The sequence below is a fragment of the Pristiophorus japonicus genome, chromosome 1 (assembly GCF_044704955.1).
Source record: "Pristiophorus japonicus isolate sPriJap1 chromosome 1, sPriJap1.hap1, whole genome shotgun sequence".
NCBI lineage: Eukaryota > Metazoa > Chordata > Chondrichthyes > Pristiophoridae > Pristiophorus > Pristiophorus japonicus.
Genome location: NC_091977.1, coordinates 53,515,675 through 53,542,198, shown reverse-complemented (window position 1 = coordinate 53,542,198; position 26,524 = coordinate 53,515,675). Strand labels below are relative to the sequence as shown.

At 44.6% G+C, this 26,524-nt stretch overlaps 1 protein-coding gene and 2 long non-coding RNA genes across 3 annotated transcripts in view; 2 read left to right on the top strand and 1 right to left on the bottom strand.

Annotated features, from left to right (window-relative positions):
* tbca (tubulin cofactor a) overlaps nucleotides 1-2,252 on the bottom strand; it is an 84,120-nt gene extending 81,868 nt beyond the window's left edge. Inside the window, exon 1 of the mRNA XM_070879818.1 lies at nucleotides 2,081-2,252. Within this exon, the coding sequence (XP_070735919.1) occupies nucleotides 2,081-2,235 (155 nt within the window). The 5' untranslated portion in view covers nucleotides 2,236-2,252. The remainder of the gene's footprint in view (nucleotides 1-2,080) is intronic.
* Nucleotides 2,253-2,259: 7 nt separating this feature from the next.
* LOC139263778 (uncharacterized) lies at nucleotides 2,260-5,331 on the top strand. Its single transcript, XR_011593203.1, has 2 exons — nucleotides 2,260-2,528; nucleotides 3,969-5,331. It is a non-coding gene; the product is annotated as an uncharacterized lncRNA (long non-coding RNA).
* Nucleotides 5,332-13,737: 8,406 nt separating this feature from the next.
* Nucleotides 13,738-22,033, top strand: LOC139263785 (uncharacterized). Its single transcript, XR_011593205.1, has 2 exons — nucleotides 13,738-17,188; nucleotides 18,395-22,033. It is a non-coding gene; the product is annotated as an uncharacterized lncRNA (long non-coding RNA).
* The last annotated feature ends 4,491 nt before the right edge of the window (nucleotides 22,034-26,524 follow it).

The window sequence follows — 26,524 nt, the reverse complement described above, 5'->3', positions numbered from 1 at the left end:
CTACCCTTATTTCTGTCTGCCAACTATGATGTTTTATAGTAATTTAAATGCCCCGAAGATTCAATCTATGTTGTGCCCGTCCTTAAAATTTGGACCAAGCTTAGATTTAAGTTATTTGGTACAAAATGAGCCAAGTCAATTGAACCATTTGCTCACTGATCTCAGTCATTGGGCTTCACTGCTAATTTGAAAGCATGCAGGTACAGTATCTCCTTTTGCATTTGCATCATTTTAATTTCCCTACAATTACCCTCTGTGAAATGAATTAACACCCTTTACTTCCTTCTCATACTTGTGTTTGCATTGTCATTTGTTTTCTTCAGCTTCCCACCTCTGCTGTTCATCCTGTGCTGGCACTGCTTTTCTTTGACTGTGCCTTACAACTCCTCCTCATACTCACATTGATGCTTTTCCTCCTTTATTACCAATCTACACATTTCAGCTTTATCTTGACAGTGCCTTTCCTCTGTTGCTAGAGAAGCCAATTCTACCTCTCGCAAGAGGGCTGTGCTCATTTAATTGAAGTAACGCCTCGATTTCAAAATTCTCATCCTTGTTTTCAAATCCCTCCATGGCCAAGCCCCTCCCTATCTCTAATATCCTCCAGCCCCACAACCCCCACCCGATATGTCTGCGCTCCTCTAATTCTGCCCTCGAGCATCCCTGATTATAAATCGCTCAACCATTGATGGCCGTGCCTTCTGTTGCCTAGGTCCTAAGCTCTGGAATTCCCTGCCTAAACCTCTCTGCCTTTCTATCCTCCTTAAAACCTATATGTTTGACCAAGTTTTTGATCACCTGCCCTAATTTCTCCTTATGTGGCTCGGTGTCAAAAAATGTTGTCTCATAATACTCCTGTGAAGTGTCTTGGGATGTTTCACTACATTAAAGGCGCTATATAAATACAAATTGTTGTTGATGTTGTTTCATGCTGATAATTTCTAATAGCCGGTATGGTCTGCGACTGAAATTTATCCCACTTTAGCTGCCATCAATTGTTGCCTTTCAAGATTTGTTCTTTTAACACATTTGCCTGTGATTGGGCAAAGTAATAGATTCCAGAAGCATACCAAGTCTCCTAGGAACCAAAACATGCATCCTTAGGCAATATCATCAAGTCAGTAGAGTTTTAAGTCTGACACTGTCATGCTAAAGCTGTACAGTACTCTAATCAAGCACCAGCTTGAATACCACAATCAATTCTGGCATCAACAAAAACAAAACATCCAAGAAGGCCACAAGGCTGAACCCAAACTTAAAAGGAAATGTTAGGCTCTTAGCTTCAAAGGAGACAAATGAGAGAAAATCTTAGAGTTAGATGATATTAAGAGGAGCAGAAAAGATTAATCCTGAGCACTATTTCAATATATACCATATACAATAATACCAAGGGGTCAAATGTACAAACTATTAAAACGCTAGTTGGAGATTGATGCAAGGAAGAACACAAAGCAAATACACCTACCTGCATGGCCTTCCAGATAGTATAGTAGAAGCAAAAGCCTTTGAGTCATTGAAGAGACAATTTGTTGCTATGATAAAGGATCATACATTTTTATGGGAAGACAAGCTACCTTGCCCATTAGACTCCCTCATCTGTACTTATCGTGCTTTCAATGTCAGAATCTAGTTATGTTTCAGATGCCTGCTATGTACTCTCCTCTGTGACAGGAGTCTGCTGCTGAAATTCAAAGATGACAATGATGGAATGCTGTTGGCCACTGTCTTTGGTGTGAAACACCATCAAAACCCCCCACACCAACTTGTTGGTGCATTATTTGTACCAATAACAGTGTCAATGAAATATGCTCAATCCTTGGATTTAATTTAACATTACGGGACGACTATTTAAATTCCAGCCAACTAGCCTGGCCCCGCTGTGTTCAAGCACAAAGTCCACCAAGCAAATTTCGCAGCCGACAAACCCCGGCTGAGGTGATTCAGCAAATTTAGGCCCGCGCCCCGGCCTCGGGTTGCCGCTCGCCGGGCCCTGGAACAGCGCTCCGCTTCTTACTCCAGCCCGACCCCCGGCCCAGAGCCCACCATCTCCTCCCTCCTGTCGGGCTAGGTTTCCACTCACCGCTTCACCACGCCGGTTTTGATCTTCATCTGCCGAGTTCTGGGATCCGCCATGTTTGTGTTCCTGGAGGAAAGGGCCAGGGAATTGTGATCGGAAATCCCGCGTCTCGCGTTCAACTGTCGCCGCCGAGCAACCCGGGAGGGGAGGCCGCACATGCGCACTCCGCAACCTGCCTCCATGCATCGTGTCACACTGACTCGGCACCACAGCAACGGGCTAGTGGAGCTGACTGCTCCTCACCGGCCCCAGCCTCCCAACCCCTTCACACACCACTTCAGTTACATTGGCAGGCTAGAGAAGCCGGGGTTGTCCTCCTTGGAGCAGAGAAGCTGGAGAGGAGATTTGATCGAAGTGTTCAAAATCATGAGGGGGTCTGGACAGAGTGAGATAGAGAGCAACTGATCCCATTGGCAGAAAGGTCGAGAAAACCACAGGACATAGATTTAAGGTGATTGGCAAAAGAACCGAAGGCGACGTAGTTTTTTACGTAGCGCGTGGTTAAAGTCTGGAATGTGCAATCTGAAAGGGTGGTGGGGGCAAACTTAATGTTTTCTTTCGAAAGGGAATAGGATAAGTATCTGAAGGGAAAAAGTTTGCTGGGTTACGGGGAAAGGGCAGGGGAGTGGGACGAGCTGAGTGTCGGCACGGGCTCGCCGGGCCGAATGGCCACCTTCCGTGCTGTAACCATTCTATGATTCTATACCCTTCCATTCCACTCTATTGATGGAAGATTAAAGCATCCCCATCATGTGACTGTGGTGTTCCTAATCAGACCCTGGAGCGCATCATCAAAATCTGTCCTCGGAGGAAATTCGCAGGCAGCCTACAAGATACCCGCACTGCTACACAGGAAGCTTTGACCTTGATATCTGACTTAGATATTGACATTTTATTTGCTTTGCTATGATCATACAAAAGAAAAAGATTCCTTTAGTGTAAGCCGTGGCTCAGTGGGTAGCACTCTCGCCTCTGAGTCAGAAGGTTGTGGGTCCATAGTCCCACTCCAGAAACTTGAGTACAAAAATCTAGGCTGACACTCAGAGAGTGCTGCACTGTCGGAGGTGCTGTATTTCAGATGAGACAGTAAATCGAGGCCCTCTGCCCTCTCAATTGGACGTCAAAGATCCCATGGCACTATTTCGAAGAGGAGCAGGGAAGTTGTCCTCTGTGTCCGGGCCAATATTTATCCCTTAATCAACAGATTAAGGGATAAATATTGGCCCGGACACAGATTATCTGATCAATATCACATTGCTGCCTGTGAGAGTTGGCTGCCGCGTTTCTTACATTACAACAGTGACTACACTTCAAAAGTACTTTGGTTCAAAAGTAGTTGTAAAGTGCTTTGGGATGTCCTGAGGCCATGAAAGGCACTATATAAATGCAAGTCTTTTTCTTTTTCTCCTTTCTCCCTCATATGTTTATCTAGCTTCCCCTTAAATGCATCTATGCTATTAGCCTCAACTACTCCTTGTGGTGTGGTTCCATATTTTTAACACTTTTTTGAGGTGAACAAGTTTCTCCTGAATTCCCTATTGGATTTATAAGTTACTGTCTTATATTTATGGCCTCTAGTTTTGGCTTACCCCAAAAGTGGAAACATTTTCCCCACATCTTCCCTATCAAACCACTTCATAATCTTAAAAACCTCCAACAAGTCACCCCTTAACCTTCTCTTTTCTAGAGAAAAGAGTCCCAGCCTGTTCAATCTTAATTAATAGACATAGGGCAGGAAACTCGGTATCGGCCGTTTGGGATTTCTGTGAGATCCGTGATCTTTGATTGCAAATGTCCTACCCCCTTTACATATAAATATCCAATGCCACCTTCTTCCCTCCCTGCACCCTCCCCTGCTGCTTACCACACTTCTGTTGCTTTGTGCTTACAGATGAGCTAGAAGAGCCGTCAAAATCGGCCAACGGGGAGATGATGAGGAAGGTGATAACAGTTTGTTGACTGAGCGGGAAACTCCATCACGTCCACTGAGTGGGGACACCACATCGGTGGAAGAACAAGAATTCCTGGGCTTCGAAGAGTCTGAGGCTCCTAGTCCCAGTGGTCTGCAGCAACGCAATGCGCAAGGGGAAGCTCGGGGGCCAGCTCCCCGGAGGGCGAGTCGGCCCAGAGACAGTCAGACGTGGACCTGAACTTGGAGGCTATGACCAGAGACTCCATGCAAATGCACCGCAAGCTTATGGGTGCATTGGATAGGGTCTCGCAGAGCATGGATGCACTTGCTCTGAGGTTAGGGGAGGTTACCTCGAGCATTGCCTGTGCCTCTCAGCAGTCCATCCTTGCCCACTTACAGAGGGAGATGGACGCAACGAGCGACAGTGGAGTCCCAGAGGGGATGACGCGTGCCATGGTTGACGTGGCAGCAGCTATCGTATCACAGGCCCAAGCCACGCAAGAACTTCGTGATGTGGTGCTGTCAATGATTGCTGGCATCAACTCTCAGACTACTGCGTTTCAGGCTCAGTGTGCACTGAGTCAGTCGCAGAGTGATGCCATGAAAACACTGACTGCCGCCATCCTCTCTGTTTCCCAAAGTCAAACGGGGAAGTGACGGTGCCGAAGCAGGCCAGCTATCTGTGCTCACACATATTGCTCCTGATGCTGAGGCTCCACCCAGGGGGAGTGGCAGTGGGCTGCTGGAAATGGAAGGTGCTGTCCTTGCTCAAGATGACAGCATTCCAGCTCCCACCACTGCTCCTTTGCACCTGCCATGGTCTACATCCGAGCCATCTGAGACTGCTGCCGCCGATGCTGAGGCAGTGAAGTCCGCAGCTGGGCCTTCCAGGCCCAGAGCTGGTCTAGGGCGTCCTGCTAGGCTATCTGTACTGTCTCCCTTACACACACAGCAGTTCTCAAGCAGCCTTGCTGCAGGCACTGAGGCAACATTAAGGAGGATTAGTAGACATGGGGAAGGGGTTAAGATAAGGGGTGCTAAATGCCAGAGGAAGTCTGACTAAAGACTTTGGCCACCTTGGACAGATGTCCTCATTGTGTAAATATGTCATTGCATTTTTTGATGCATGCTATTGTTGTAAGTGTGTGTGCCCAAGATGCCACATGGATGCTGCTGTGGGATGACTAACTTAAGGGGCCTTTGTCCAAACATTGTTTAAGTTGATTGTGTGTGATGGTGTTTCAGCAGGATGTTGTGAGATTTTTTATTAGTTGCTGGTGAGCGGTTTTGTTGTGTTGTTTGATGCCGCTCTTTTGATGTCATTAATAAAATGTAACTTTGACCGTTTTGCATTGGCATCTTGTGTGTGAATGTGGACTTTCACGGATATGTGCCATTATCGTAGCACCTAGCACGGTCAGTATTAGTTGCATTCCTCAGCTTCCTCCATTCAAGAGAACCAATGCATTACGAGCTGCTGACGTCTGATTCTTGCACCACGCTGCCTCCACCTTTGCTGCAGTTCCTCCTCCTGGTGTGGCTGGTCATTCGGGGCCTCGCCACGCTCCTGTTCATCTTCATCCTCCTCCTGACGTGGGGCTGCAATCCCTACTGGCAATGCCCGGCCCCTCATTTTGGCCAAGTTCTGCAGCATGCAGCACACCACAATGAATAGAGACACCTGTTGAGCGGTCCAGGCATCGGAAACGCTTGAGCACCCCTATTGTCTGTTCGATGATGTTGCGGGTGGCCGCATGGCTGTCATTGTAACAATGCTCTGCTTGTGTGGTGGGGTTGAGGAGGGGGGAGTCATTAGCCAGGTGGCTAGGCCACGTGTATGCAATCACTGACTCCTTGAACCCTCGGGAAGCCTGCAATCATGGCAATCCCACATGCCCGATCATTCTGGTTCTCCCTGCTCATTGGGAACATTATGAAGTCCATTCTACGGGCATAAAGAGCCTTTCTGATGTCGCGAATGCAGCAATGTGCAACATATTGAGAGATGCTGTATATGTCCCCTGATGCAGCCTGGAAGGAGCCAGAGGCATAGAAGGCCAACGCCACAGTGATCTTCATAGTGACGGGCAGCGCAGTCCTGGTGCCGATGTGAGGCTGCAGGTCTGGCTGTAGGAGATGGCATATCTCTGTCAGCACTTTCTTTCAGAAGCACAGCCTTCTCAGACACTGCTCCTCAGAGAGCTGGAGATATAAGAACATAAGAAATAGGAGCAGGAATAGGCCATACGGCCCCTCGAGTCTGCTCCGCCATTTAATACGATCATGGCTGATCCGATCATGGACTCAGGTCCACTTCCCTGCCCATAACAGTTGCTGCGGGTAAACCCGTGGAGGGGGGGGGGTAACGCCTCCTGTCCAGACGTCTACGGCCGCTCCTCATTTGTGGCCCAACATGGCCAACAGTCCTTCTATCTTGACGCTGCCTAACAAGAGCATGGAGTAAGTGACGCTGGCGAGCTAGTAATGCACTCATTAACTCAAGTTGTAAGGACCCTGTAATGTCATATAAATCTGCCACTTTAACATCAGAGGTTCATGCACCATGCTCTGCAGAAACGTTGCACTCAACGTGACCTTCGATTAATGCTCTTTCTCCTCCCTTTAAATAGGCTGCAGATATCGACAATGGAAGATGGTACCGCCTGCTTTCTCTGGCATGATTAGGGATGGAAGCTAAATGAGGCAGCCGCACCCAATTTTGTGAGCAGGTCGCGAGCGGGTCACTGCACGACGACTGACGTCATGATCTGACTGAAAGTACACATCAAGGCAGTAGCTTTTTACGCTGCCACAAAACTGGCAGCAAATTTCCCGGCGGCATGCTGCAAGCTGCATGGCCGGACGGTAAGCAATTCGAGACACATTACCGCCCTCCAGGGCGCTAACTGAGGTGCTACTCAACCGAATTTCTGGTATCACCCTTACGAATAATTTTTCCACCTTCACCAATGCCTCTATATCCTTTTTATAACATGGAGATCAGAACTGTGCACAGTACTTAAAGTGTGGTATAACCAAGGTTCTATACAAGTTTAACGTGACTTCCCTGCTTTTCAATTCTATCATCTTAGAAATGAACCCCAATGCTTGGTTTGCTTTTTATTGGCCTTATTCATCTGCATTGCTACTTTCAGTGATTTGTGTATCTGTACCCCTTTGCTCCTCTAGCCCATTTAGATGCTTATCCAGCATTATGTGGCCTCTACCACTACCCCCAAAATATTTCATTACTCTCAAGAAAAATATATTGCAGTGAGGAGGAAAGGGTGTAAAAGAAAATATAGTCATCCGTGGTTAAGTAAAGAAATAAAGGATGGTATCCAATTAAAAACAAGGGCATACAATGTGGCCAAAATGAGTGGGAGAACAGAAGATTGGGAAGCTTTTAAAAGCCAGCAAAGAATGAATAAAACAGTGATTAAGAAAGGGAAGATAGATTATGAAAGTAAACTAGCATGAAATATAAAAAAAGAGATAGCAGGAGTTTCTACAAGTATATAAAAAGGAAAAAAAGTATCTAACGTAAATGTTGGTCCCTTAGAGGACGAGACCAAGGAATCAGTAATGGGGAACATGGAAATGGCAGAAACTGTGAACAAATATTTTGTATCAGTCTTTACGGCAGAGGACACTTAAATATCCCAACAGTGGATAGTCAAGGGGCTATAGGGGGAGAGGAACTTAACACAATCACAATCATTAAGGAGGTAGTACTCAGTAAGATAATGGGACCAAAGGCAGATAAATCCACTGGACCTGATGGTTTGCATCCTAGGGTCTTAAGAGAAGTAGCAGCAGGGATAGTGAATGCATTCGTTGTAATTTACCAAAATTCGCTGGATTCTGGGGAGGTCCCAGCAGATTGGAAAACTGCAAATGTAACGCCCCTATTTAAAAAAGGAGGCAGACAAAAATCAGGAAACTATAGACCAGTTAGCCTAACATCTGTGGTTGGGAAAATGTTGGAGTCCATTATTAAAGAAGCAGTAGCAGGACATTTGGAAAAGCATAATTCAGTCAGGCAGAGTCAGCATGGGTTTATGAAGGGGAAGTCATGTTTGACAAATTTGCTGGAATTATTTGAGGATGTAACGAACAGGGTACGTAAAGGGGAACCAGTGGACGTGGTGTATTTGGACTTCCAGAAGGCATTTGACAAGGTGCCACATAAAAGGTTACTGCACAAGATAAAAGTTCACGGGGTTGGGAGTTATATATTAGTATGGATAGATTTTGGCTTACTAAGAAAACAGAGAGTCGGGATAAATGGTTCATTCTCGGGTTGGCAATCAGTAATTAGTGGGGTGCCGCAGGGATCAGTGCTGGGACCCCAACTATTTACAATCTATATTAACGACTTGGATAAAGAGGACCAAGTGTAATGTAGCCAAGTTTGCTGACGATACAAAGATGGGAGGAAAAGCAATGTGTGAGGAGGACACAAAAAACCTGCAAAAGGACATAGGCTAAGTGAGTGGGCAAAAATTTGGCAGATGGAGTATAATATTGGAAAGTGTGAAGTTATGCACTTTGGCAAAAAAAATCGAAGAGCAAGTTATTATTTAAAGGGAGAAAAATTGCAAAGTGCTGCAGTACAGTGCGACCTGGGGGTCCTGGTGCATGAAACACAAAAGGTTAGTATGCAGGTATAGCAAGTGATCAGGAAGGCCAATGGAATCTTGGCCTTTATTGCAAAGGGGATGAGGTATAAAAGCAGGAAAGTCTTGCAACAGTTATACAGAGTACTGGTGAGGCCACACCTGGAATACTGAGTACAGTTTTGGTTTCCATATTTAAGAAAAGATATACTTGCTTTGGAGGCAGTTCAGAGAAGGTTTACTAGGTTGATTCCGGAGATGAGGGGGTTGAGGAAAGGCTGAGTAGGTTGGGCCTCTACTCATTGGAATTCAGAAGAATGAGAGGTGATCTTATCGAAACGTATAAGATTATGAGGGGACTTGACAAGGTGGATGCACAGAGGATGTTTCCACTGATGGGGGAGACTAGAGCTAGGGGGCATAATCTTAGAATAAGGGCCCGCCCATTTAAAACTGAGATGAGGAGGAATTTCTTCTCTCAGAGGGTCGTAAATCTGTGGAATTCGCTGCCTCAGAGAGCTGTGGAAGCTGGGACATTGAATAAATTTAAGACAAGAGATAGACAGTTTCTTAACCGATAAGGGATTATGGGGAACGGGCAGGGAAGTGGACCTGAGTCCATGATCGGATCAGCCATGATCGTATTAAATGGCGGAGCAGGCTCGAGGGGCCAAATGGCCTACTCCTGCTCCTATTTCTTATGTTGTGCTCTCTGATCATCCACTGTCCCAAAGAGTTGCACTCTCTGATCCCCAGCACCCAGAGGTTTGTGTTCTCTGATCTCCAACATAAGAACATAAGAATTAGGAGCAGGAGTAGGCCATATGGCGTCTCAAGGCTGCTCCACCATTAAGATCATGGCTGATCTTCGATCTCCACACCATGAGAGTTGCCTTCTCTGATCCCCAACAGCCCAAAAGTTGGTTTCTCTAACCCCAACAGCTCAAGAGGTCGCTTCCCGATCCCCCATCACTTCTGAGACATCAAACGTGGTCAATTCGTTATAAACTGAAACAAAAGCAGAAAATGTTGGAGACACTCAGCAAGTCAGGCAGCATCTGTAAACTGAGAGGGTTGTAACCTTGTCCCTCAACAGGGACTGGAAACTAAAGGGTGGGAATTGACATGCCATCTCACCCTTCAATGAAAAACAGCAGGGAGGGGAAATTTATGCCAGTGGAAAAAGAAATTCAACAGTGGTTTTTCTCCACTGGCTGGAGTCATACCTAGCACAAAGGAATTCATCAGGGCATTGTCCTTGGCCCTACCAGTCAGATGCAGCGAACCGCATTGCGGCACTGGAACTGCGAGTGGATGAACTCTGGAGCATGCTGAGAATGACGTGAATAGCACGTTTAGCGAGTTGGTCTTAGCGCAGGTAAAGAGTACACAGCCAGATAGTAAATGGGTGACCAACAAGAGCAGTGCAAGGAAGGTAGTGCAGGGGTCCCCCGCGGTCATCCCCCTGCAAAACAGATACACTGGTTTGGGTACTGTTGAGGGGGATGACTCATCAGAGGGGAGCAGCAGCAGCCAAGTTCATGGCTCTGCTGCACAGGAGGGCAGGAAAAAGTGGGAGACCTATAGTGATAGGGGATTCGATTGTAAGGGGAATAGATAGGCTTTTCTGCGGCCGCAACCAAGACTCCAGGATGGTATGTTGCCTCCCTGGTGCAAGGGTCAAGGATGTCTCGGAGCGGGTCATTTTGAAAAGGGAGGGTGAACAGCCAGTTGTCGTGGTGCATATAGGTACCAACGATATAAGTAAAAAACGGGATGAGGTCCTACGAGACGAATTTAGGGAACTAGGAGCTAAATTAAAAAGTAGGACCTCAAAAGAAGTAATCTCAGGATTGCTACCACTACCACGTGCTAGTCAGAGTAGGAATCACAGGATAGATCAGATGAATACGTGGCTTGAGGAGTGGTGCAAAAGGGAAGGATTCAAATTCCTGGGACATTGGAACCGGTTCTGGGGGAGGTGGGACCAGTACAAACCGGACAGTCTGCACCTGGGCAGGACCAGAACCAATGTCCTAGGGGGAGTGTTTGCTAGTGCTGTTGGGGAGGAGTTAAACTAACATGGCAGGGGGATGGGAACCTATGCAGGGAGAAAGAGGGAAATAAAATGGAGGCAGAAGCAAAAGATAGAAAGGAGAATAGTAAAAGTGGAGGGCAGATAAACCCAAGGCAAAAAACAAAAAGGGCCACATTACAGCAAAATACTAAAAAGACAAGCCTGAAGGCTCTGTACCTCAAAGCGAATAGTATTCGGAATAAGGTGGACGAATTAACTGCACAGACAGCAGTTAACGGGTATGATGTAATTGGCATCACGGAGACATGGCTCCAGGATGACCAAGGCTAGAGACTCAAAATCCAGGGGTATTCAACATTTAGGAAGGATAGGCAGAGAGGAAAAGGAGGCAGGGTGGCGTTGCTGGTTAAAGACGAAATTAATGCAATAGTAAGGAGGGACATTAGCCTGGACGATGTAGAATCGGTATGGATGGAGCTGCAGAATACCAAAGGGCAGAAAACGCTAGTGGGAGTTGTGTACAGACCACCAAACAGTAGTAGTGAGGTTGGGGACAGCATCAAACAAGAAATAAGGGATGTGTGCAATAAAGGTACAGCAGTTATCATGGGCACTTTAATCTACATATTGATTGGGCGAACCAAACTGGTAGCAATGCGGTGGAGAAGGATTTCCTGGAGTGTATTAGGGATGGTTTTCTAGACCAATATGTCGAGGAACCAACTAGAGAGCTGGTCATCCTAGACTGGGTGATGTGTGATGAGAAGGGACTAATTAGCAATCTTGTTGTGCGAGGCCCCTTGGGGAAGAGTGACCATAATATGGTAGAATTCTTTATTAAGATGGAGAGTGACACAGTTAATTTGGAAACTAGGGCCCTGAACTTAAGGAAAGGTAACTTCGACGGTATGAGGCATGAATTGGCTAGAATAGACTGTCAAAGAATATTTAAAGGGTTGACAGTGACAGTGGATAAGCAATGGCAAATATTTAAAGATCACATGGATGAACTTCAGCAATTGTACATCCCTGTCTGGAGTAAAAATAAAACGGGGAAGGTGGCTCAACCGTGGCTAACAAGGGAAATTAAGGATAGTGTTAAAGCCAAGGAAGAGGCATATAAAAAAGCAACAAACCTGAGGACTGGGAGAAATTTAGAATTCAACAGAGGAGGACTATGGGTTTAATTAAGTGGGGGAAATAGAGTACGAGAGGAAGCTTGCAGGGAACATAAAAACTGACTGCAAAAGCTTCTATAAATATGTGAAGAGAAAAAGATTAGTGAAGACAAACATAGGTCCCTTGCAGTCGGATTCAAGTGAATTTATAATGGGGAACAAAGAAAAGGCAGGCCAATTGAACAAATACTTCGGTTCTGTCTTCACGAAGGAAGACACAAATAACTTTCCGAATGTACGAGGGGACAGTGGGTCTAGTGAGAAGGAGGAACTGAAGGATATCCTTATTAGGCGGGAAATTCTGTTAGAGAAATTGATGGGATTGAAGGCCGATAAATCCCCGGGGCCTGATAGTCTGCATCCCAGAGTACTTAAGGAAGTGGCCCTAGAAATAGTGGATGCATTGGTGATCATTTTCCAACAGTCTATCGACTCTGGATCAGTTCCTATGGACTGGAGGGTAGTTAATGTAACACCACTTTTTAAAAAGGGAGGGAGAAAGAAAACGGGTAATTATAGACCGGTTTGCCTGTCATCACTAGTGGGGAAAATGTTGAAATCAATCATTAAGGATGAAATAGCAGCACATTTGGAAAGCAGTGACAGGATCAGTCCAAGTCAGCATGGATTTATGAAAGGGAAATCATGCTTGACAAATCTTCTGGAATTTTTTGAGGATGTAACTAGCAGAGTGGACAAGGGAGAACCAGTGGATGTGGTGTATTTGGACTTTCAAAAGGCTTTTGGCAAGGTCCCGCACAAGAGATTGGTGTGCAAAATCAAAGCGCATGGTATTGGGGGTAATGTACTGACGTGGATAGAGAACTGGTTGGCAGACCGGATGCAGAGAGTCGGGATAAACGGGTCCTTTTCAGAATGACAGGCAGTGACTAGTGGAGTGCCACAGGGCTCAGTGTTGGGACCCCAGCTCTTTACAATATACATTAACGATTTAGATGAAGGAATTGAGTGTAATATCTCCAAGTTTGCAGATCACACTAAACTGGGTGGCGGTGTGTGCTGTGAGGAGGACGCTAAGAGGCTGCAGGGTGACTTGGACAGGTTAGGTGAGTGGGCAAATGCATGGCAGATGCAGTATAATGTGGATAAATGTGAGGTTATCCATTTTGGGGGATAAATCTCGAAGGCAGAATATTATCTGAATGGCGGCAGATTAGGAAAAGGAGAGGTGCAACGAGACCTGGGTGTCATGATTCATCAGTCATTGAAAGTTGGCATGCAGTTACAGCAGACGGTGAAGAAGGCAAATGGTATGTTAGCCTTCATAGCTAGGGGATTTGCGTATAAGAGCAGGGAGGTCTTACAGTTGAGGCCTCACCTGGAATATTGTGTTCAGTTTTGGTCTCCTAATCTGAGGAAGGACGTTCTTGCTATTGAGGGAGTGCAGCAAAGGTTCACCAGACTGATTCCGGGGATGACTGTCATATGAGGAGAGACTGGATCAACTGGGCCTTTATTCACTGGAGTTTAGAAGGATGAGAGGGGATCTCATTGAAACGTATAAGATTCTGACGGGACTGGACAGGTTAGATGCGGGAAGAATGTTCCTGATGTTGGGGAAGTCCAGAACCAGGGGACATAGTTTAGGATAAGAGGCCTTATCAGCGACGCCCACTTGCCATGAATGAATTTTTTTTAAATGAACTGAGCGAGGTTCAAAGAACACCAATATGAACTGGGAGGGAGAAAAGAGTACCAGCTTCAATAAAGGAGAGTGGAACAAGAGTATCAATTTAACTAGGTTGAAAATGTAGGAGGATGCCAAGTTGAATTGAGAATAGGGAGAAAGTAGAACGCCAATATGAACTCGGAGGTTTAAAGAAGAGAATGTTCCTGTGAAAGAGAGGGGAATTGGATGGGTTGTAGTTCTGTGAACTGGCTCCTGAGGGGTGGAGTGCCTTTATGAACTCGGGTGGTGGGGATGGGAGTTGAATGTGGACGAGTGACTGTTGCGGTTACTTTTGAATAAATGAAAATCTAAATGTTATTTTGACTTTTAATAACTACTTCAGGAGAAGAATTTCCTGAGCTACTTTGCATATACTAAAAAGTGAACCCAGCATAGAATTACATGTGCACTGAATGGAGTGAATACAAGGAATAAAAATTCTTGTGTGCATCCCATTTGTGTGTTAAATTATTTTATGCAGTACCATGTGTTGGTAAATTATGAAAAAAATGGAGAATCTTCAACCAGTGGGAACTCCAATTAACTGGTGAAACTATGTTGACTTTGAATTCCAAAGGCCCATGTTTAAGAAAGCACGGAAGAACATGTATTTATTGCACTTTTCACCCCTCAGGATATCCCAAAGCACTTTATAGCCAATTAAGTACGTTTTTTTAAGTGTCATCACTGTTGTAATGCTAGAAATACTTACAGCTTTAGATGAAAAACAAATTTACTATATTAGTTCCATCGATAGTTAATTACAGTTCTCTAGAAATATATTCATTGAATCAATCATAGAAATTTATAACACAGAAGGAGGCCATTTCGGCCCATCATGTCTGCGCGGCCAACAAGAGGCTATCCAGCCTAATCCCACTTTCCAGCTCTAGGTTCCTAACCCTACAGGTCACGGCACTTCAAGTGCCCATCCAAGTACTTTTTAAATGTGGTGAGGGTTTCTGCCTCTACCACCCTTTCAGACAGTGAGTTCCAGACCCTCACAACCCTCTGCATGAAGAAATTTCCCCTCAAATCTCCTCTAAACTTCTACCAATTACTTTAAATTTATGCCCCCTGGTTGTTGACCACTCTGCTAAGGGAAATAGGCCCTTTCTATCAACTATATCACAGCCCCTCATAATTTTATATACCTCAATGAGGTCTCCCCTCAGCCTCCTCTGTTCCAAGGAAAACAAACCCAGCCTATCCAATCTGTCCTCATAGTTAAGATTCTCCACTCCCGGCAACATCCTCGTAAATCTCCTCTGTACCCTCTCCAGTGCAATCACGTCCTTCCTGTAATGCGGTGACCAGAACTGCGCGCAGTACTCCAGCTGTGGCCTAACCAGTGTTTCATACAGTTCAAACATAACCCACCTGCTCTTATATTCTATGCCTCGGCTAATAAAGGCAAGCATTCCGTATGCCTTCTTAACCACCTTATCCACCTGGCCATCTACCTTCAGGGATCTGTGGACATGCACTCCCAGGTCCCTTTGTTCCTCTACACTTCTCAATGTCCTACCATTTAATGTGTATTCCCTTGCCTTGGTAGCCCTCCCCAAATGCATTACCTCACATTTCTCTGGATTAAATTCCATTTGCCACTGTTCTGCCCATCTGACCAGTTGATTGATATCTTTCCTGCAGTCCACAGCTTTCTTCTTCATTATCAACCACACAGCCTATTTTTGTATCATCTGCAAATTTCTTAATCAAACCCCCATATTCAAGTCTAGATCATTGACCTATACCACAAAAAGCAAGGGATCCAGTACTGAGCCCTGCGGAACCCCACTGGAAACATCCTTCCAGTCACAAAAACAGCCATCTACCCTTTGCTTCACGCCTCTGAGCCAATTTTGGATCCAACTTGCGACTTTGCCCTGGATCCCATGGGCTTTTACTTTCGTGACCAGTCTGCCTTGTGGGACCTTATCACACAAGATCTCCTTGGGGCTGAGCCATCATTTCCTCTAGCTACTTCATCTTGGGAAAAGCCTACAGGAAAAGAAAATTAATATACTTTACAATACAGTACAGCAGCTGTAGCCCATAGTTCCAAGCATAGAGCTCTTGACAAGTCAACCACAAAACATCAGGCCCAGAAAGACATCGGGGTGGAAAATCTGTCTGTTGCCGCCTCTGCATGCACCCTGGAGGGGCGGTAATCACTTCCAGGCAGGCGACCAGCTTCCAGCGTCTAGCCAGGACATTCGGTGCAGGTTTTGCGGGGCTGCGGAGCAGTACCGCATGGGAGAGGCGAGTCGGTGTGTAACGCTCCTGGTTGCGACACCATTTTGAAATTTGTTTCGCGTGCGATCCGTAGTGCACCCTAGTGAGACCACCTGGGAAAGTGGGTGGTCCGAGCTGTACCAGCTGCAGTGAAGGAAGGAATGTCTACCTGAGGTAAGTGTGATTGTTTTTTATTTTTGCGATTTATATTTATGTGGTGTCAGTAAGATATTGGGAATGTTTTTAGTGTTTTTTTCCCCAGTGAAGCCAGTTAGGGTGCTCCGAAGCCAGCTTTTTAGCTCACGATTTTCAGTTGCTCAGCCGACCTAGCACCCTACGAAAGGTGTGGAACGCCTCCCTTAGCGCTCTGCTCTACACTGGGGCTCAGCTGATTAATTTTGAGGTTGCAGACCATTTCCCGGCACAACATTTACTGCCCCGCCATCATTAGCACCTCAAAATGGGCGCTCCGGAATTTTCACCCCATCATTTTTTGAAAAACATCTGTGTTTTATCACTATGATTTGGGGAAAGAAATATATACTTTAGACTAATAGCTTGAAGACAGATCTTTATCGGGTTCATCATTCGACTTGAGATGAATTTCCACATGTGTTCTCTTGATCGTCTACTGCAACTTCATTCGGGGAGTTCTTCTTAAGGCCAGTTCGTTAGATATCTTCAAAAGGGAGTTAGATGTGGCCCTTACGGCTAAAGGAATCAAGGGGTATGGAGAGAAAGCAGGAATGGGGTACTGAAGTTGCATGATCAGCCATGATCATATTGAATGGTGGTGCAGGCTCGAAGGGCCGAATGGCCTCCTTCTGCACCTATTTTCTATGTTTCATTGGAAGAACTGTGGAAATCCTCGAGAAACAACACAAACACTGTTTATGCCATTTTTCTAGGGTTTCTACGTCTCTTCAGCCAAAGTTGCAGAACAAAAGTGAAAAATCCTCAGAGAAATTCACCCCCTAGGTATCTTGTAAAGTACGAGATTAGATTTAAGCAATCCTACATTTATTGCTGAAATGAACATGGTCTGCAATTGATGACTATAGTATTTAACACAAAGCCTAAAATGTCCTTATCTAGTAATAATTTACTCTTTATTATGTATCTAGCAGGAGAGTGTCTTTTCAAATTCTTGATTTCATTTTGCTTTTATAAATATTAAGTGGCATGATATTCCTGTCTTTATTTTAGTGAAAAAGTAGAGTAAAAATTGGTACCATGTCTAACATTGCTTTGATGACTCCTTCCCCTCCTATAAAGGCGACCTGCGAGAGGGCACCACCGCAGATCGGGAGGATAAAAGAGCATACCACTGCAGCTTCCAGCGCGAGCTGCGACGGCTTCGAAGTAGGTGACTGGACGACGTCATCAAAACCCACGTCGCCGTTTGGAGCATGGGCAGGAACATCGGCGGGGCCCAGGTACAGCGGAGGAGCGGGAAGGTTGGGGCGGGTGTGTGGTGAGAGATTGTGGCGGAGTGCGGCGAATATTTTTGTGGCAGAGGAGTGGCGAGAAATCGTGGCGGAGGAACGGAGAGAGATCGTGGCGGAGATGCGGTGAATGTTATGGTGGAGGAACAGCGAGAGATCGTGGCGGAGGAACGGTGAGAGATCGTTGCGGAGGCGCGGCGAATGCTTGTGGTGGAGGAACGGCAAGGGATTGTGATGGAGGAGCGGTGAGAGATTGTGGCGGAGGTGTGGCGAATGTTTGTGACGGAGGAGCGGCGAGAGATCATGGCGGTGGTGCGGCAAATGAGGGTACAGGGCTCAGAGAGCTGAGGGCCCATGGTCAGCACAGGCCTGCCCACACTGCGATATGTGTGCACACTAGGTCCATGCAGCAGAGCAGGTCTCCAGTCGTCCTGGTTAACCCTGGCCACTGGTTAAAGGCCTACCTCTGTCAAGCCCGTGAGGTGGCTGATGTGCAACGGTCACCACACTTTAAAAAAATACATGCACAGGCATCTTCCACCCCTTCAATTGGAGTTCAGGACTGGAATATCAGGTCCTTCACTGAAACATCTGTGAACCAATGTGGAAGCAAGTCATCCTCGTTCGAGGGACCGCCTATGATGCTGATGATAAAGGATAAACAAAGTAAGTAGACAGTAAGCAAAAAGTCTAAAAGCAGAGCCCCAACCTGCCTGGATGGAGGTCATTGGTTGAGTGAATGCAGTCCATTGTGGCTGAGAGCAGCCAGGAAAGAATTTCAACGACATCAAAAAAAGTGGCAAATTGTAGGCATTCTTACATATATCGGTAAATATAAAAGGCATGGCCCCAATATAACTTTCTATTAGCAGCATCCTCAGAGAGATCATCTATCAAGCCAGCACACAACACTGTTTCCTTTTTTGTAACATACCTTTATTTTGCAGAAGCTACATGGCACATTGCCAGCGGGACCAATAGTTCCAAGCATAGAGCTCTTGACAAGTCAACCACAACACATCAGGCACAGAAAGACATTATGAAAACTCATGGGAGTAGTCACCAGAAGCGAGGAGTGGTCAGAGCAGTGCTGTTTTTCTGCTGTACCAGTTGCTAACATCTTTATAAACATGCTCTGTTTATGGGATGCAGCTGCTGAACTGTATAGTAAAGCATATCCCATTTATTTTCTTGCAGCTTTTCCCAAGATAAAGAGGTTAGAGGAAATGATGGCTCAGCCACAAGGCCTCATAGCATTCTATCAAGCACTCACCTTCCCCAAGCTCCTACTAAACTTGAAGAGGGAACACTGAATGAAGTACAACTCACAAGTAAGGAGGAGCAAGTAGAGGTGGCAGGAGAAGAAGTTGACAGATCTAGCGTAGCTGTGAGTCCATGCCATTTTCCAACAGCATGCACAAGGAATTGATATCCTACTGGACTTATCTGCAGATGGGAGTTAATGCAGGAGCAAAGGACATTTTCAGTCTCCCTTTGAGTCCATCTTAAGGAGTGTGCAATGGTTGTGAGAGGATATGCTTCTGAGATCATGCCAGTATTACAAGAGGAATTCATTGATATGCAAAGGACCGTGGAGTGAGTGGAATATTTGTGGCCCCCAAGCAGTGAGAAGTCATGCATAAATCAGAGATCTCTCATGAAAACTATGCCACTGAGACCTTTGATATTCAGTTACAGCAATCTTTCACTACTGCATTCGATACACTGCGTGATCATTTGGAAAGAACAGTCACCCACCTCAGAAACATGTTACAGAATTCTCTCAGGCAGATTATTGGGCATCCAGATGGGAGGCCCAGTACTGATGGTATGGCAAGAAAAGAGTCTGAGGAGGCACCCTCTTCTCAAGTAGGCAGCAGATGTGCCCACTCTTTCCAGGCCACTCAAAGGAGTGAGGAAGTGTTGGCATCCACTGCGTTGTTGGATGCGGCTGCAATTTTTGCAGGGATAGTGCATGACTCATTATCCAGAGGTTTTAGGTCATGACCATCCTAATGGGACTGCAATAGCTCACAGAAATTTCCACCACAGTTGCTCCCACCGCGCGCCCCCGCCCGCCACGAGAATAACTTTGCTACAGTCTAAGGCCGAAGAATAGGACAAGCATACAATACATAAATAGTACCAAAAAAGCAGGTATCTTTATATTTCTTGTTTTTCAAGCCATTGTTTATTGATTGCAATTATGGCAAGGTAGTAAGTGCTTGCATAGGGCAGAAAGAGGGCAATGCAGTTTGTGTGGTATGTTGTATTTATGGGGATTACAACAGGTGCGCTTTCATAGCACAACCACAATTGGACAGTGACAGGAAATGTCTATTACTGAAAGTAGTTGTCACTTAGAGTATTCGTTCCAATCTATCTGCTTTCATATAAGTTCCCTGTAACCTTCAATTGAGGACTGAAAAAGATCGGTCCATACTTCCAAAAGCCATCCATTCCCAAATAGTTGCTACACAGAGACTTATATAGTACGAAAGAGTCATGAGTCACCCCCCCCCCCCCCCCCCGCCAGGAAAACAGTCACTAACATGCAACATAATGTCTGAATGGTCAATAATTATCTACACATTGATGGTGTTGAATCCTTGTCTGTTCACTTAAATGTAGGGGTTCACATTTGAAGCCCTAATAAGAAATAGGAGCAGCAGTAGGCCATACGGCCCCTTCGGCCTGCTCCGCCATTTAATACGATCAGGACTGATCCGATCATGGACTCAGCTCCACTTCCCTGCCCGCTCCCCATAACCCCTTATTCCCTTATCGGTTAAGAAACTGTCTGTCTCTGTCTTAAATTTATTCAATGATCCTGTCATGTATGTAACCTTCATGTAACTGTAACCTTCATGTAACAACACTGCATACTGTATACACCGAAGAAATGCACACCTTGACCACAGGGGGTGAACTTGTGGGAGACACTCCTCACCTGGTCATCCAGGTATATAAAGGGAGGTCCCACGCAGGGTCATCACTTCTTGGTCCTGTGAATTAAGGTTTGGGTCACAGAGTGACCTTGTCTGCAGAATGTGCTTTGTGTGAATTTATAGTAGTGTGTAAGGACATTACATTTGGCGATGAGAAACAGGAATTAACGACTCACAAGAATGGCCACCGGTAGCACAGAGGAACGATACTGTGTTGGTGAGGACTGCGATGATTTCGTTGACAGGCTCCAGCAGAGCTTTGTCACGAAGGACTGGCTGGGAGATGCAGCGGCTGACAAGCGAAGGGCGCATCTACTGACCATTTGTGGACCTAAGACGTACGCGCTGATGAAAGACCTGCTCGCACCCGAGAAGACGGCGGACAAAACCTCTGAAGAGCTCAGCAAATTGATCGGTGAGCACCTCAAACCGGCGAGCAGTATACACATGGCCCGACACCGATTCTATACACACCGACGTCGGGAAGGACAGAGCATTCCGGACTTCGTTGCGGACCTTCGGCACTTGGCCAGCCTCTGTAAGTTCACAGACGCTTGCAGGGGGAGATGTTAAGGGATTTCTTTATTGAGGGCATTTGTCATGCCAGGATTTTCAGAAAGCTAATTGAGACCAAGGACTTGACCTTGGAAGCGACGGCGTTGATGGCTCAGATCTTCATGACGGGGGAGGAGGAAACTAAGATCACATACGCGCGCAATTCTGCTCTCAGGGAGTTAACATTGTAAACACGACTCAGAACCCCACAGGCAGGCAACGGCAATTCAACACCACCCAGGCAGCAACAGACTAGAGTGGGTCCTCAACAGAGACAATGGCAGGTTGAACGGACATTTACGCCATCACAGTGGACAATGCATCCCGGGATGGGGCCATTGACACCCACTAACAGTGCTCAAGAGTAATCAAAGAGACAATCAGGGAGGAATGCCTGGTAACAGCTCTTTCATTCACAACAATCTCAGCTCATGCTGGAGGTGCGGGAGCAGGCAGACATGCTGCAAAAACCTATAGGTTTCAACAATTTATCTGTAGAAATTGTAACTTCAGTGGACATTTAGCCAGAATGTGCAGGAAGCCCGCAGCATGGCTAATTTACGAGGCAGATGTACCAGAAGAGGGGTCTGCAAGGCAGGTTGATGCTTGGGACAAAGCAATGGATGCTGAAGTTCAGTGGGTTCATGTGGCAAACATCCACAGCTCATATACCAAAACGCCACCTATAATGATGAAAGTCCTATTACAGGGAGTGAACTTGTGGGAGACACTCCTCACCTGGTCATCCAGGTATATAAAGGGAGGTTCCACGCAGAGTCATCACCTCTTGGTCCTTGACTGCAGAATGTGCCTCATGTGAATTTATAGTAGTGTGTAAGGACATTACAGACCCAGCTTCCACAGCTCTCTGAGGCAGCGAATTCCACAGATTTACAATCCTCAGAGAAGAAATTCCTCCTCATCTCAGTTTTGAATGGGTGGCCCCTTACTCTAAGATTATGCCCTCTAGATCATGTGACTACATGGGTTCCATCTACAATGCCCTGCATCAAGCAACCTCTACTACCGAGAACAAAAGCAACATCGCCTCCAAATTCCAAGTCACACACCATCCTGACTTGGATATATATCAGCTTTCTTCAGCATTTCGAGGTCAATATCCTACAATTCCCTACTTAACACCACTGTGGGAGCATACTCAGCACAAGAGCTCAAGATGGAAGCCCACAACTACCTTCTCAGGGCAACTAAGAATGGGCAATAAATGAGGCCTTTCTAGCATTGTGTGAAAATGTTAGTGATAATGTTGATTGTTAGAGCTGTGTTTCGTATTCTTTCTGTGTCATGCCAATACAAATAATATTGCATCAGCTTTTACGGTGTTCTCTTTTTGATTCATTAAGAAATGCTCAATCCCATAACAAACCCAGTGCATCAGTCACTGGCTATACACGTTACCTAAATTAGTCAAGATAATGCATGCTTTTAATTTAAAAACATGAGAAATATGATAAATAATACATTTTATTTTAATTTCTTACAATTAATAATAAGTGTGGCTGCAACTTTGCATATTAATTGTAATAGTATTCAGATGGTTTATAAAATACACCTGTAACATAATTAAATGAACACACCGATGTAGTACTGGATCTCCCGTGGAGCTGCTCAGAGATTGCACTGTTTTATAAGAACAGGATTGTTATAATACCATTCTGATGCTAAAGTGCAGGTGCGTTTCCCATTAAAGCAGCAAACTAATTCATCTACATTCTTTGAAATGAATTACACATTCATTGTTTGGAGCAGATATCCAGGTCAATTACAGGTCAGAGAAGTTATCTCTCTTAAAGTGCAACTCTTATCATAGAATCATAGAAAATTGTGACACGGAAGGAGGCCATTCGGCCCATTGTGTCAGTTAGAAGCTGCAGACATTCTGATCTCTTGGTTGATACGGTATTTTAGTTTTCTGGGAACTTTTCCCTGTAGATTACAAATGCTTTTTTTCCATTTTTAACACTTTGCATATAGAAAAATGTGATACCCAAATATGATTCTGAACTGTGATGGATAAAACACATACACACAAGAATGTAATGCACAATGTATTATTCTGTTACTAAGGTGAAGCTATGTCCTTTTAAGGCCATAAATTCCAATTGTTAAGCATACTATAAGATTCAACTTAGTGTTAGGGTGCATAAATTAATTCCTAATTTAATTATTTTATACTATAACGAAATAACATTGAAGATTCTAATTAAAATTTACAAACATCATTTAAATAATATATATGTATGATTTTAAATATTAAGTGCAAATTACTCTGGCTGCTGCCAGCAGGCTGTTCCATCTCTTATGGCACTGGTCTGCAGTCCGCACTTCATTTGATGCCGATGTGACTACATCGGCAATCTCACACCATATTCTCCAATATACACGGGGTGGAGGTTTCCCATGCCCACCCCGTGTCAAGTCCTCCCACCTTGAGCTCACAATATTTATGAGGGCCTCGTTGGCCTCCTCGCTAAAGGGTTTGGCCCTTCTCCTTTCACTTTCTCCTTGCATTTCCATTATTTTGTATATATTGCAGTATTTCAAACTAAAGTACAGTTAACAAATATATAATATTAATTTTAATTATTTGAAATTCAAAAAAAATTAAAAGAACTATCAGATTTGTTCGTTTTTATGTTCAAATACAAGCATTAACCACCGAAGAAACACACAAGCCTCTCTCCTTTTCTCTCTCTCTGACCCTCCCTGTGCTTCTGAGCATGTGCGATGACTCCTGACCCCTCGAAACGCAGCAAAAATAATCAACCACAAAAAAAATCCCACACATGCGCACAATAGCATTGCTAGGGAAGCTATTTTTTTCTTTGACTTCCATTTGACTTCCGTTTTCTTTGGGGATCGTGAGATTGCCGAAAAATCACATCGCCCATTTGACATCGCCGGGGTAAGGCCGACTGGAAAATCACAACAAAAAAAAAATGGGCGATGTGCCGGCGATCAGCAAGGCCGAAATGTTCCACATCGCTGGAACATGGCCCATTTTTGGGGGCCTTAGCCACCTAGTGGAACGTCTAGCCCACAGATTCTGGCCAATCAGATTGTAATTGTGGAAATTGGAAACACTTTTCAGTTTCATGCTTCGGTTCAGAAGCACCCAGTATTACATGGACATCTCTGCTTTTCTTATTTTTAGGAATGTTTTATGTCTATAATGAAGTGAAGACTGGAGTATGAAATTTGGAGGGTGATGCACAAAACACACATACATGCACACACATTGGATCTCTATGGCATTGATCACAGTTACGTCAGATGATATGCAGTTTTATACAGATTGAGGCATTATAGCATGTTGTTAGACTGATTGTCCCCCACAAAAACTTTGTTCCCTAGCCACCGACTCCATTCCTCTCCCTGGAAAATGTCTGAGGCTGAACCAGACTGTTCGCAACCTTGGTGTCATACTTCACCCTGACATTAGTATCCGACTACATATCCGCACTATCATGAAGACTACCTAGTTCCACCTCCGTAACATCGCCAGACTCCGCCTCTGCTCATCTGCTGCTGAATCTCTCATCCAATCATATGTACTAGAATCTCCATGGTATTGTTTGCAATAATTTAGATGATCAGATATTTAATGATTCAATATAATGCACAATGTATTCTGCATGAGGAATGAAGCTATCTCCCTTTAATGTTATGAAGTCAAATTGATGTTAAGTAAACATTGGGTGAGATTATTCAAGAATAATTGCTTTTCAGGCAGAGATCTGAATTAAGAGCTGCAGATATTATGACTCAAGTCTTTTCTGATCCTGGAAGGCTTTCACTCCACATTCTCAACATTCCAAATGGCTACCTTGAATTATACTTATTTTTAAAATGTGATACAGAAATTTGCATTAGACAATATGTGTGGTTTAATGTGTGATAGACATCTGCAACCTGACGCCTAAGAACTGCATGCTTATCTAACGTTTTATAATATCTCTAGTGGATCTTCTATGGTTTACTCACAGTAAGTTGGATGATACAATGCTTTATAAGGAGAAGGATGTTATACCATGTAATGCAGAGTATATTATACCGCTGGTAAGGTTGATCTATGCCCCTTGAAGTGCACAATGTCTAATATTTAAGAAAATACTTTGGTCACTCAAATTTTTGTCGTATGGGCTAGGAACATTGATATTTGGGATGTGCTTGTCAGTTTCAGACTCCAACTGAGAGGTACACAGTACTTAACATATTTTTGTCTGTGCATCTGAAGAGGTACGTTATAGATACAGGGGTAATAAATGGGAATTTTATCTAACACAAAACCATCTAATTGTCAATTGCCAGGCTTGGGGTCATTTTCTTTTCCACAAATAAATGCATATTCCATTGTTCTTTACGGACCTTTTATCCTCCACTGAAAAACAATCAAGGCGCAAAGTCTGACTTGAATAACAGCCCATGTTGTCTTTATAGTAATTTAAAACTTAGTAATAGTATTATTCGCCATTTCGAATATTCTCATGTTGAAAACTGCAACTGTTCCTTGTGAGATGTAACCAGCAATGATTAACATTTTTAATTGGCATCGTTTGGATTGCGCACATTACAGGTAAAAATTGAAAAGAGAACTCAGAGATGTGAAATGGGATAGTAAAGTTTGTTTAGTGGAATTACAGCATTATTGTTAGTGCATTTGTAGAATACAAATGAATTTTTTTTTTTAAATAAGATTTTTTTAAATGTGGAAAACAAATATGTAGCCAAAGTCAAAAGAAGGGAGTATGGTAAGAAAAAGCCACGGTAGCTGACCGATTACGCACAAAGCCAAATAAGATGTAAACACAAATGTTTCTATAAATTAAAGGCATTTTATAGAATCATAGAAGGGTTACAGCACAGAAGGCCGCCATTCGGCTCATCAAGCCCATGCCGACTCTCGGGTAGTCCTACTCCCCTGCCCTTTCCCCATAGTCCTGCAATTTTTTTTCCTTCAGATACTTATCCAACTCCTTTTTGAAAGATACAATTGTGTCCGTCTCCACCACCCTTTCAGGCGATGCAGTCCAGATCTTATCCAGTCGCTGCGGAAAAAAGTTTTTTCTTGCATCGCCTTTGGTTCTAGAAACATAGAAACATAGAAACATAGAAAATAGGTGCAGGAGCAGGCCATTCAGCCCTTCTAGCCTGCACCGCCATTCAATGAGTTCATGGCTGAACATGAAACTTCAGTACCCCCTTCCTGCTTTCTCGCCATCACCTCAAATCTGTGTCCTCTGGTTCTCAACTGTTCTATCAATGGGAACAATTTCTCTCTATTTACTCTGTTTAGACCCCTCATGATTTTGAACACCTCTACCAAATCTCCTCTCAATCTTTTCTGCTCCAAGGCGAACAGCTCCGGCTTCTCCAGTCTATCAATTTAACTGAAGCCCTCATTCCTGGAATCATTCACGTAAATCTTTCCTGCACCTTCTCTAAGGCCTTCGCATCCTTCCTAAAGGGTGGTGCCCTTAAATGGACACAATACTCCAGTTAGGGCCAAACCAGTGTTTTATCCAGGTTCATCATAATTTCCACACTTATGTATTCTATACATCTATTATTGAAGCCCAGGATCCCGTAAGCCTTTTTAACTGCTTTCTCAACTTGCCCTGCCATCTTCAACGATTTATGCACACATATCCCCAGGTTTCTCTGTTTGTGCACCTCCTTTAGGATTGTACCATTTAGTTTATATGTCCTCTCATCACTCTCTCTACCAAACTGCATAATTTCACATTTTTTTGCATTAAACTTCATTTGCCACATGTTCACCCATTTCACCAGCCCGTCTATG